This window comes from Pyrus communis, chromosome 9 (assembly GCF_041283825.1).
Source record: "Pyrus communis isolate YQ-2024b chromosome 9, ASM4128382v1, whole genome shotgun sequence".
Taxonomy (NCBI): Eukaryota; Viridiplantae; Streptophyta; class Magnoliopsida; order Rosales; family Rosaceae; genus Pyrus; species Pyrus communis.
Window position 1 is genome coordinate 25,084,118 of NC_142573.1, and position 13,574 is coordinate 25,097,691.

General features: G+C 41.7%; 1 protein-coding gene across 1 annotated transcript; it reads left to right on the top strand.

The window, feature by feature from the left end:
• Positions 1 to 1,464: 1,464 nt before the first annotated feature.
• On the top strand, positions 1,465 to 2,862 carry LOC137738940 (zinc finger CCCH domain-containing protein 14-like). The gene is made up of 2 exons (XM_068478408.2): positions 1,465 to 2,201; positions 2,321 to 2,862. The coding sequence occupies exons 1-2, from the start codon at positions 1,551 to 1,553 to the stop codon at positions 2,591 to 2,593; spliced, it is 924 nt and encodes a 307-aa protein (XP_068334509.2). The 5' UTR covers positions 1,465 to 1,550; the 3' UTR covers positions 2,594 to 2,862.
• The last annotated feature ends 10,712 nt before the right edge of the window (positions 2,863 to 13,574 follow it).

Here is a 13,574-nt window from a genome sequence, read left to right on the forward strand (position 1 = left end):
AAACTTTCCTAGTTTAAGTGTGATTGTGTAAATCCTTGATTAGATTTGATTCTAGTTATTTTTTCCTATATGGACTTGTATTCCTTGGGAATGAAGGATTTCTTCTCCCTCTTATTACTATAAATAAAGGCACTATGTAGGGAGGAATAACACACCCATTCCCCTACATTCCTATAAACATATCTCTCTCTACAATCTCTCATTGCCCCCGGCCCCCTTTCCCTTAGTAAGATAAAATAGGCTACAACAAAAGCTAGCACCCTTGAAGGAAGAAGGAAAAAAAAATTAAACTTTCTTTTTATTGAGTAGTGCTACACTTACAATTTATTTGTATAATCTCTTTCATAGAGGTAGAGCCTACCAATATATGTGAGTTCTAATTCTATTAGAGAGATAATACCAATAGATGTTGAGAATAACATTTTTTTTCTTTTCTTTTTTGGCTTTCTTAAATAATTAAACTTTTTTTTTTTGTCAAGTTGCACAAATTTGATGATCATGTCAACAAACATGTAGGACTTACACTTGCCATGTCATCAATTAGCGATCAAATTGACAAACATTTTAATAGAGTGTAATATTACAATTAATTTGTAAATTGATGTATGATATTGCAATATTTAAAAGATAAGATTTGAGTTTGTTATGTGACCCAATATTGAAGTGGTAAAATGTAATTTATCCATTAAATTATAGCTAATCCTTGTATTACTTAAGCAATCCACTAATCTTGATTGCTTTTAGGGCATACATCCAACATGAAAAACCCGGTATAGTGTTCTAATTAGACAAAAATGCGGCACTTATGCAACGTTTCCTATAAAAATGCTGTCAATATAAACATTCATAATGCTTTTTGCTCTTTATTATTTTCCCCTCTCTCTCGTCTCCCTTCTTCATCTCTCAATTCTCTCATATAGTTTCCTCGTATTTCAAACATAAAAATTAAAACTTAAAACAAAAAAAGTAAGATGGCTCCAAAAATAGCCAAAATAATAAAATGAAATAAGAATACCTTTTGTGAGAGGGAGACGAGGTTGGTTGTTGGTTACACGGGAAGCTAAATGGTCACATTGTATATTTGATTGAGAAGGCGCCAGTTACCAAAAGGAGGGGCCATATAAGAGAGTTTGTTAAAGTTGTGATATACAAGCAAACCATCAACATACAAATACAATTATTATTAAACCTTACTTACAATATAGAACTACTTTCTTCTAACAACGCCAGTCTTCATCCAACCAACCTCTCTCTCTCTCTCTCTCTCTCTCTCTCTCTCTAGTTAAGCTATTAGCTTCCATCTTCACCTCACACACACTAAACTTCAACACCAAGCCAAACATTCCCTTGCATTGCACCATCTCCACCAACAACAACAAACAACACCAACAGCAACAGCAACCCCTCCCTCCCTCCCTCTCTCTCTAACTACACAACTAATCAATAACATATAAATTCGGTTGTGGACTCTAACTGTTTTGATGCTCCCCTTCCACTCTCAGCTCTCCTCAATTTCTTTCCCTTAATTCATATTCAATATAATATATTACATGGAGACCAACACCAACACTGCCTTCCCAAACTCGCCCGATTCCTCGCGAGAATTCGGGGACGATTTCGATCCCATGTACCGCTCACTTTTCCCGCCAAAATACACACTTCCAAGCTCCCTCTCTCTCACTCCCTCCACTCGCTCCACCTCCTTCTCGGATTCAGACTCCGACGACCATCACCACCACAGTACGACGTCCCACAACCTCAACCAGGCTCAGCTGGTCTTCGAGTACCAGGAGCTCCGCGACCACTACGACCTCTGCAACTCTCACCTCCGCAACCTCACTAAGGAGCTCGACTCACTCCGCTGCGAGAACGCTCAACTCCGATCGGCGAATACCGACCTCGTCAAGCTCCTCTCTTCGCAGGCCGCCTTCCAGAGCTGCCTCCTCTCGTCATCGTCATCGTCCGCATTTCAGAGTCCGATGGCGGCATCGTTTCTCGACGACTTTCGGCGACTCGGATTTGGATATCTCAGTCCTCACGACGGTGTCATTTCGGAAGAGTCCTCTGATATCAGTCCGACAAGCGTCATCGAGCGTAACCGACTCGTCGACACAGATCGGATCTCCCTCCCCAAGAGCATTTCGGTTCGCTCCTCGACTCGGCCACGAGTCCCTAATCAACTCGTTTCTAGACCGGTGACTGTGAGTTTAAACTAAAACTTCAAACTTAACCAATTAAAAAGAATTAAATTCACATAAATAAATAATTATAATTATGATTATATATAAAGTGGATGATGTTAGCGTTTGCGCAAGTGCAGCAAAGCGAGATGAAGGTGTTCAATCAGGGCATGCTGAAGACGGAGTTGTGCAACAAGTGGGAGGAGACCGGGACGTGTCCGTACGGGGAGAATTGCCAGTTCGCTCACGGCGTTAGAGAGCTCCGTCCCGTGCTGAGGCACCCGCGCTACAAGACTCAGCTCTGCCGGATGGTGTTAGCTGGCGGCGCGTGTCCTTACGGTCACCGGTGCCACTTCCGTCACTCGCTTACTGAGCAGGAGAAGCTGCAGCTGGCCATCTCAGAATCGTTTTGAAACATAAAAAAGAATGAGATCGACCAAATACATTTTGCTTTAATGTAAATACATTATTTGTACGGAGGAAAAAAAAAAAAAAACCCAGCCATCATAAAATTTGAGGCAGTAATAATGGAGGAATTAAGTAAATTACTTTAGTGCATGCATGGCCCCATGCATTGCTGGGAGGGAAATGTGAATTTTGATATATTACTTTAGGATCCAGCTTAAATGTAGAGAATCGGGATCCAGTACTTTATTTGTGTTTAATTAATAAATATTTGAAATGTGTGGCTCATTAATTCAGGTAATATCCATGGTTGTACGCAACGTTCAATTCAAGTAAAGCGGTATTCACTATTCACTCATCCAACTTTATACACACGGCTCTCACAGGTCACCAAATATGCAGATGTGCATTGCATTGAAGATGAAGTAAGAACACTGAAGAGAAAACTAGCCAGCAATGGAATAAAAAGAAAAGAACGAAAGATCATTACTACAATTAAGGAATATAAAGACCAACAATTTCCTCAAATCTGAAATTGAAATCCCAAATATCCGAAATTCAAAACAAGTTTGCGACAGACACGATCAAGAAGTTGATCATTCGGAATAGCCTGGATATATGTCACAATGCTGAAGTGTACGTCTCTTGCTTTCTTCGATATGCAACCATGAACGAAGTGTGAGCTCCATGATGAAAGCTCACATGCTACTGAGAACATGATAGGAGTCTCCGAAGGAATGGGCAAAATACCTACAGGTATGGGTAACTGCGGTTACCCGTCCATTTAAAATTTACGGTTACAGTTATGAGTAACCGTTTAAAAAATAAACGGTTATGAGTATAACTGTTTACACGTGAAATTTAAATGGATGTTTATGAGTATTACCCATAACTATAAATAAGTACCCATTTAACAATTTATCTAATATATATAAAATTAAAAAATAAAATACATAACTAAAAATCCTAAAATTATTTAATCTCTCCAGACTCCGCCACTCATCTTTCTCTCCTCGGTGCGCTCTTTCTCATCTCCAACTCTCTCTCTCATCTTCGGCAAAACAGTCGAAGTTTGATTGATTTCAACAGTGCAACTATGACAACAAAATATAAATATAAATATATTCACATAGGGTAGTTCTAAAAGACATCAAAGATTTGCACGTACAGTGCAACTATATATAAGGATGTTGAAATTAAAGAAATCTACAGCCAATACAGATGGGAATTCTACTGCCAGACTTTCTTAGAGATGCAAATTTCTTTTTAAATTTTAAGTTGTTAAAAAAACGTGCAAACGAATAAAACCAGGGTAAATGGGTAAAAAAAGGGCAAACGGGTTAAAAAATGGATAAACCGGGTATATGCGGTTATGGTTAAACGGGTACATGGTTATGGGTATGTAAACTATTTGTAAACAGTTATGGGTATGGATATAACCGTTGATGCAATTACCACTGGGTAAACGGTTATGCAGGTGAGAGCTTAAACGGTTATGGGTAAATAACCGCGGTTACCCGCCAGCCATAACCATTTCCCATTCCTATTCCGAAATGATCAACTAAAATTAAGATTGCAAACACGAAAATGTAAGAAGGAAATTCATAATAAACTAAAGACATTTATCTGAATTAGAACCCCTGTTGAGTAATCTTCTAAGTGTGTCTCTCCTTGTATTGTGACAACTCCATAGCAAAACAAATGATCTTCTACTCTCTTTCACTCACCTTATCACAGCTCTATTCAATGGGGCTAGAAGGGTTATTTCTGTGTATCAAGTGTGAGAGCAGGGGTTGTGGATGCAAATTTTCGCCGTCTTCTCCTTTGACGAAAATGCACCTACAAAATAATAACACCTAAGATTAAGGCCAAAAGCCTCACGCACCCACGATTAATTGGGGGGGGGGGGGGGCTTTGGCCGAAAAATCTCCAATGCCAAAGTTAGAATTCTAAAAAGAATGTGTTTAGGAGTTTGTGGGTAGCAAATGGTTTAGCTTTTTAGTGGGATAATAGGGCTATTTATAGGGGAGTGGTCGACCCTATTTGAAGAATAGTGGCCGGCCATAAATGGTGTGGTTGGGTGAATAATTGCAAGATATTATGTGATAATCTTGCATTTAACATGGCAATTAATCATAATATAAACAGGAAATTTGAGAATTACCTTTTGAATAAGAATTTGATGAGGAGTGATGAGAATGATTTGAATAAATACCATTTTGATCACCTTTGACTCTTCCTTGATTGAGTCATTATTATTCGTTGTATGCACGTGGGAATCTCGGTGTACCTTGAGGGTAATTTTGTCATTTTGACCCAAAAGTCCACGTGTCACCTCCATAATTTTCTTGATTATTTTTTACTCCACAAATGCCCCTACACATGTTAGGCAACTCGCAGGAAAGGGCAGTAGTGTAGAGATCTTCCCTTGTTTTAGGAAAGAAGGGATTGTTTCTTATTTTGATGTAGATTCCCACTTTAATTGGAAATTAGATCCTTCTAGGAAAGGGAAATAAATCACTTCCAAAATCTGTTTAAGCCTACCTTAAGTAGATGATTAAATCAACTTCAAAGAGCAATTTATTCTAACCTACAAGAGAGGGAAAGCTAGATGATATTTGTTCCTCATCTCCTAGCAATCTTCTTCACTAGCCCATGCAAATGACTGTTTTTCGTTGCTTTCTTCATCTTTAAGCAGCACCAAGGGTGTGTCAAAAGATAGTTGAGGAGCCACGGCATGGCTACTACCGTAGGGCTGCTTCATCGGCTCAGCTTGGGCTGAGGGCTAGTGGCATGAGCCTAGAGCTCAACGCGTGGTTGGCATGGGCTAAGACACTAGGGTGCTTTAGTCTGGGCCGCTGTACTTGGGCCCGTGTTGTAGAGAGGAAGGGAGGCTCAGGCCTTCTTCCTTGGCTTAGTCTATGTGATGGTGGGATTCCTCAATTTGAGCCAATTCTTTGTCTCGGGCCTCATTCCCTGGCTTGATCATTAATGAATTCTGGTACTTCTTTGACATAGGCCATACTGATGGAGTTGGACAACTGCAATCCTGCCATAGGCTCTTCGATCATTCGAGCAAAGGAGATCATGACTGGGCCACAGAAACTTTAGAGATAAGTGGAGAGTGGGAGTCTAATTCTTCCTTTGAGCTGCGTGTTCCGACGAGTTTCATCACAGACAAGTAGATTGTATAGTCTTTAGGCGGTTTTATGATTTTGCTAAGCTGGTTTCTGATTTGTTGACTAACTTCCTCTGTCCATGTAGATTCAAAATTTGGCTCAACTCTCAAGACTTCTCCAGATATGAAGAAGGTGCATGTTGCTTTAGGTATCCCTGCTAAGTACTGTTAATGGCGATGACTACTTAGTCATATTCGTCGGGAGAAAGGTGGGCTACCCTTGAGAAAGGAGATAAAGTGGATCAAGGCAGATGCATTGGCTCATTTGATCGCTGTCATGGATCCTGCTATGAATAAGGTGGAAAGAAAAGATCTTCCCCGCCTGCTCAAAAGATGCCAGTTGAGAAAAAATTGAAGGCTTCCTCCGCTACTTATGAGAGTTTGCCAGCTGTCGAGAGGTTTGTGATTAACTTGACTTCTTTTAAGAAGAAGAAAGATGAGGCTACTAGATATGAACCTGTAACGTCTGTCATGTCGAATATAACTAGTACGATTGCTAACAGGATTGCTCAGCGTAGAGGTTCCGTCGTGTCCTTAGTGCTGAAGTCTGTACCAAGAAGTCTGTTGAGAGCTAAGTCTAGTTTATCTTTAGAGAGGCTTACTACTATAAAGAGCAATAAGGTAAAGCCTATTCCTCTTGCTGATGAGACTGGCTCGCTTGCTGAGAAAGATGAGACTACTTACGTGGGTAGTTGTGAGAAATCCACCTTGCCTGTTTCTAGAGAGTCTATTGAGATCCGTGCACTTTTGAAGCGAGATCTGCTTGAAGGCATGGACGTGTATGCCAAGCTTGTTGATGGCGTTAGAGAGGTTGTTTGCCCTAGTTCCTTTGCGAAGCATACAACCTAGTATAGGAGGACTGCTCTGCTTGTCCTGATGCAGAAAACAACAATTTTGGTTATCGAATCTATGCTCATTGACCAAGGGGATACCAAGGCTGCCAATGACGTGGAGTCTAAACTCGTCACTTTGAAGGGGTCCAATATCTCTGCCCCCACTTCTCTGTAGCTTGAGATCGCTCGCCAGGAGATCGTTGACGACTAAGCTTGACGCGATCCAAGTTAAGTATGAAAGTGCAGAGAATGAGATAGGCTGTTACATATCTCAGATTCAAGATCTTTAATGAACCATTTCTGAGCTTCGTTTTGTTGCTTACTTAAAGGATAAAGAGTTGATTGCTATTTATAATCAAATGATCCACTTCAAGAAAATTATCGATAGGCTTAAACCCCAAATGTTGGAACTCTAAGGTGTGCTAAAGATCAACGAAAGTCTGAAGAAGGAAGTGGATGAGCTGCAGCGTGTCTGTGTTGGTTTGCTTGAGGAGAACGGGCAACTGAAATGTGAGAAGGTTGGACTCGAGGCTTCGCTTGTTTAGAGTCAGGCTAATTTTTACAAGCTGGGTTATGTAGATCATCTCTTTGGTAGGCCGTCTGACTTTGAGTTTGCTAGGAAAGATTTCGAGACCCTCTCTATTTCTTTAGAAGACTTGCTTACCTTTACTTTTGAGGTTTCCATTGGTGAAGTAGTCGAAGAAGTTGGTGCCCAAGCTGAGGTAGCTGGGGGTGAAATGTTGGATGATGTTGTTGCTGAGAGTGTAGTGGCTGCTAAAAATGGGTGACCGAGTAGTCGTGTGATGCCCAAGCTACTAAAGAGTAGTCTTCTAGGTAGGCCTTAGGATTTTCTTTATTTTCCTTGTTTCTTTTTTGCTTTACTTGAACTTCATCACCTTTGCTATTTGTTTATTAATTTTGCTAGAAAATTTAATAAACTTGTTTCCTTCGTTTTTCTTTATTTTAGCTTATTTTGGTTATGCCTAACCGTTGACCTTTAGGCCAGTAGTAGGTGTGCTACTTTTCTATAAGTAGATAGACCCATGTAGCCTATGCAGCCGTAGGTTTTGGTGTAGAAATTTTGCAAAGTTGTTAGCCATAGGTTCGGCAACTGGATGTCTTACTTACAAAAGCAGACGAGCCCGCGTGACCACTTGGCTGTTAACTTTGGCTTTCTTCATTGCTTTGAGTTGTGTGCTATGCGTCACAACATACTAAAGATTTTGAGGACATGAAATTCGTTAACCTTTCGTATCAAAACTACACGATTGTAGGCAAAGGTCCAAGAGAACTCTTTACTCTTTATGTAACCAATTTCGTGGGTTACGTAGCAAGTATCACAACACTTTAGGAATTAGTGTAGATCTGAATGACTATTCCGCGCTTAGCAAAGATGAAGCTTATCAACTGCGTAGCATGTCAGTAGTGGATAAAGCTTCGTATATGCATGCTAACTGTTTAACCTTTCACAAAATTGTGCGATTGTATAAGTTTAGCATGGCTTACTACTCGAAGGGCAAGCCGTAGATAATCTTCTAGACACCGTAGGCTACCTTAGTACACTCGGGAACAACTTTAAGGTTCCAGGGTAGCCGTTCATAGGGCGTACTGCGTAATGTGCCTCCTCCATCTCTAAAGCCCAGTTTCTCAATGATTAGGCCAAGAGACCAAAAATCCTTCAGTTAGCTAAGCCTTGAAAAAGACCATTGTGGCTACTTCTAGGAATCCCGGTGCAAGCCATCATGCACCTAGTTACACTAGGATAACTCGACTCATCCATGTTTGGATATTCGAAGAGTGTAGTTTATTCTCTTGTATCGGAGAGCAAACTCATGTGGGTGTCAGGGAATTAGTTTACACTATCGCACTGGAGAGCATGGTTGGTCCCCAGGGAAGGTGCAATTCATACCATATCCCTAAGAATGATGCGATCTTCTTTTGAAGTGCATAAGTGATCAGTTGTTGTAAGCATGCAACCGAGCTAAGTTGTAAATTACTTCTGAATTCCTCATTAAAAAACAAGTGAATGAACAAAAACTTAACTGTAAGGTAGGAATTGCATAACAATTAGATAATTTTAGGCTTGCAAGGTGGTGCCCGTCGATCTGCTTGAGTTTTCGAGCTTTGATGTAACGATAGGTCACACATGGTACTTCCTCAGATTGTAGGTGTTCCACTGTTTTTCAATCTCTTTTTTGTTTATGGTGGTGAGGTTGCAGCTACCCTTGCTGCCTATTTTACTATACGGACCTTCCAGATAGGATCCATCTTTTGGAGCCTTCTCTGTAGGCAGTGATTAAGACTTTTCTTAATACTAGATCTCTATGCTAGAACAGCCAGATCTTAGCCATTTTCTTATAACTGAAGAGGAGCTGCTGCTTGTAGGCTATGATGCAGGTGACGACCTTCTCGTGCTCCTGCTCTGCCAGATCTAAATTTGTGCCATGTCCTTTTTATTATGCTCGAGCTTGGTAGTAGAGTGCTAATACTTGACGCGATGACATTGAGATGAATGATTGCTCATGAACCAAATGCCAAGGAGAAATAAATCTGATCAGTTGTTCGTCGTTTGGTTGTGCGATACGCCTATAAACATCCGGGCGGCATTGACTCTACCAAGTCAATTGCCCACTGCATAAACGGCCAAAGACTTGTTTACAGGTATAGTTTGCTGGCAGGCAATGCTGGTACTGGCTTGTAGTGTTTGCAGCGGTCGCATTTTTGTACTAACTCCTCAGCATCTTGATGCATAGTATGCCAGTAGTAGCCTACGTTAAAAACCTTTTGTGCTAAAGATCAACCTCTGAAGTGATTTCCACAAACCCTTCATGGATTGAACTTAGAACCTTTAGGTCGTCGGGATGCGCTAGGTAGCGGAGATATGGTCCAGTGTAAGATCTTTAGATAAGAATGTTGTTCCATTTATAGTAGCATGCTACCTTTGTTTGGAGCTTTCTAGACTTCAATCTTTATATGGGGAGTGTACCATTGACCAAGTAGTCTATAATGAAATCTTGTCAGTTTGGAGTTGTACTAACCTGTGAAACCTCTGCTGCTGGCTCCGCCTCTATGCTTGGTTTGTTCAAATACTCCATCGGAATAGAGTGCTTGAGTTGATGGTCGAGGACGAAACCTAGGTCGGCTAACGCATCTGCGTGGGCGTTGTCTACTCCCGGAACTTGAGTGAGAGTGTAAGTCTGAAATTCCTTAAGCTACTTTTGTACCTTATCTAGGTATTGCATCATCTTCGGATGCTTTGCCATATACTCCTAGGTAGTCTGGCTGGTGATTAGCTGGGATTCGGAATGAATTGCAAGCTTTTTCACCGCCAATTCTTTTGCCATTCAAATGCCCGTTGGTAAAGCCTCATATGCTACTCCATCATTGAATGCTTTAAAGTCTAAAAAGCTTGGACATAATTAGCGTGGCGATAAGTTGCGAAGCTTGAGTTGGCGTGGCGAGGAGCCACGAAGTATGACTTTTCATGGTCGGGAGTCACGAAGTATGCTATATTACACGCAGTAGGAAGTAATGCTCAACTTCCAGTATTGGGCCACTCTAAAGTTGAATTACGGAGCAAGGGTCAGTTGGGGCCGTGTGACACGCAATAGGAGGTGGTGCTCAATTGTCGGTATATGTTACTCCTATGTAGAATCTTTTAGGGAAACGAGGACAAAACTTGCTTCCAAGTGTCTCCTTTTAGTGTTTGTCTACCTTTGGTATGCCTTTTGGGCTGAGTTGTTGCGTTTGTCGGAAAACTTTGCGTTCGCCAGTTTCTGAACCTTTATGGTCTCACGTCTAGATTGGATGGAATAATGCGTCATGAGAATGAATGCGTGCGTTTGAAGGTATAACTTAAGTTTTCGGGTTGCAACAATAGTTACCAAAGTTAGCTTTTGAATTTTTGGTAGTTGTTTTCGCATCAAGGAAAGCTTTTGAACTGTGGAATACAGGTAGTCGAGCCCCTAACTCTTCTTGTATGATGGTAAAGCTTATTGCTGCTTCAGATACCGTCAAACATGTAAATAAGTTCTCCGCTACTTCCGGTTTGGATAGGTAGGAGATGATATCAAGTACTTCTTCAAGTTCTTAAATGCTTTCTCGCACCCGTCGTTCTATTCGTCTTGTTGCTCATTATCGATTGAATCCAAAAAATGGCTTACATTGATTGATGGACCGCAAAGGTAAACAATTGAGTGCGACTGCTTGTCTGTTCAAACCTTGAATCTTCTTCAGAGTAGTGGGGACCTCATATTCAAGATCGCTAGGATTTACCTTGAATGTGCTTCGGCGGGGTTGGGCTTCGTTGCGTTCGCTAAGTTATTGATGTGGTTTGATCGTTGCTTTGAGTCAAGAAATATGTGCTCCACGTCTCTTAACCTGTCTTCTGTTAAGGTAGAGTTGTCTTTCTACGCTTCAATAGCCCTACGGGGGTAAAGAACTTCTTCCTTGACTCATTGAGTACTTGCACAGTGTATCGTCGAGATGTGGCCTGGTTTAACTTAATCTCTCCACTCCTCCTCTAGGGATGCAGAATCGAATTTTTTGATACTCGATAGAGGTTACTGTGCTCAGTCTCATTAGCCAGTGCTGACCTAGAATCCCATTATAGGGAGATGGGTCACTAGCTATTTTGAACGTCTGCTTTGAGACCACTAAGGGTGTTTTCACATTAAGTGTTATTTTGTTGATGGCAGTCGAGGTGTGATTATTTTATCCGGTGTACCTTCGCTCGGCGTATGATCGTGTTTTCCAGGCTTATCTGCTGAATGATTGAGAGTTAGAATAGGTTGATTGTGCTGCCATTGTCTATCATCATTTTGTCGACTATGACATGGGCTAGTTAGACATATATCATTAGTGCGTCGTGGTGTGAAAAGTCGACACCTTTGGCATCTTGCTCAATGAAGCCAACGATGGGTCCAAGTTGGGTATCGACTGCCTAGACCTGAGAGACTAATAGAATTTGTTGAATCTTCCTCTTTTTGGAGTTGTTGGTTACCCTCAAGTGTACGGATTAAGTGAAGATGTCATTGATCCGTGGTTGGCAACTCTTCGATTTTGTCTGCGTTCCTTCTAAGCTGCGCAGCTGACTTGTCCAAGTATCTATTGACCTTGCCTTCTTTCACCAGCTTCTCTAGGTAATTCCTCCAAGTGTAGTAGTCGTCGGTTGTATGACCGGGACCTCGACGAAATACACAGTCTTTGGTGTGGTTCAACTTAGAGGTATGTTGCATAGGATTTGGTTGATAGAGATCAGGAACTCATAATAGTTCTTGGGTGTCAAGCCTCATTTAGTAGGGATCGGTTCCTACCCTTAGCCTTCTGCCTGCTTTTGCTGTAGTACTGCTTCCCGTCCTCATTCTTTCGAATTACTGCCAATTATTTTCGAAACTACTTAGGCGCCTTGTCCACTCACCAAGCCTTATCCCAAAGTGCATGCTTCTTTGCCAAAGCAAATGAATTTGCTAAAGTTAGATCTTCTTTCATGATCAATTCACTGAATAATCTATGGTCTATTGGGAATCCTTTTTGGAAGGTTGTACTAGTTATCCAGTCGTTGCAACCGACTATCTTCACCTTCTCTACTTTGAACTTCTTCACATAGTAGCAAAGCGATTCTTTTAGGTTCTTCTTAACGTTAAACAAGTGGTTGGACTTCTTCTTGATCTAGCGATAAGATGAATACTCTTTGGTGCAAATCAAAGAAAGTTTGTCGAAACTCCAAACGAATTGTGGCGGCAAGGTGTAGAACTAATGTTGCGCTTCGCCTTGTTGAGTGGTGTCAAATATCTTGCACATGAGTTCATCATTGTTTCGATAGAGGATCATTGCGCTTCGGTAGTATTTTGAATGATATGAAATGTGGCATGCTGAGCTTGTGTTGAAGCTCCGCTTGCTCGATCTCGTCCATGAAATGTGATCTGCTTTTGTTGGTCATGTCCCCAACATAATGCCTCGTCAGTGACTTCGTTGCTCTAAAAGTGGTGTACTCGTTCGGTTAGGAGCCTTTCTACTTCTTCCTGAATTTGCCTATGCTGGGGTAGTAGAGCTCTCAGCTGCCCCTGGTTATGACTTGCTATTCTAGGTTGCTCTTCCATGTATTCGGCTCGTCTATATCGCGATTATAGTGCATGTAGTATGTTCCTAACAGGCAAGCGAATTACTTGCAGGCTGTTAGTTGAACTAGAGCCAGATTGAGTGATTGCTTCTATTCGTTTGTCATGCTGCCTACTCCAATATGAGGTGGATAATGCTCCTTGTGGGCTTAGCCGTGAATGAACATTTCGCCTGAAATGTTGCTTATGTTGATTATCAAAGTATGGCCCCAACCATGAATGTATGCTCGTTCGCAGGCCTAACCAAGAGTGCACGCTCCTTATCGTGCTAAGATGAGAGCACACGTTATCTCAAAGGCCCCAGTTGGGAGTGTACATTGCCAGAATGCTCGATTTGTGACTGGTCGAGTGGAGCACGCTGTATCTCGGTGAGCTGCAAGAACTAATTCACCAAGGTCGTCTACTGCACGATGGCGAGACAAGTGTTATTCGCCATTTGGGTTAGAAGAGCTTGGACGGTATGCATTTCCTTGCATAGTGAATGTGTAATGGACTCTGGGCGTGAGATTTGAGTTGGGAAATGTCAAATCTGTGGAGAAATAGGGTGAAACCAATTTAATCGTTGGTCTAGAAATTTGAAGTCAAGACGGTTGAATCGGTCTTAGACAGGTTGGGATTGCTTGTTGGACCACGGGAGTGAGTTGGACTACGGAAATGGGCAGAGTCACATGTGTGGTGCATGGGAGTGGTGTATTACTAAGAGCGGGCTAGATCTGGAATAAGAGGATTGTCGACGCGACTCAAGCCTACAATGCGCCTTGGGTCTGTGCTGCTAGGGCAGCGACTTGGGCTGATTGTGACGGACCTAGCTCAGCTGCTTAGGCTGCCTCTTGGTTTGCTAGCGTAGCTGCTCCCTGCT

What these genes read in the sequence shown, in the direction of transcription:
- LOC137738940 (XM_068478408.2), top strand. Translation starts at nt 1,551, where the DNA reads ATGGAGACCAACACCAACACTGCCTTCCCAAACTCGCCCGATTCCTCG. An exon ending in TCGTTTCTAGACCGGTGACT is followed by an intron (nt 2,202 to 2,320) that starts GTGAGTTTAAAC and finishes GCGCAAGTGCAG; the next exon opens with CAAAGCGAGATGAAGGTGTT.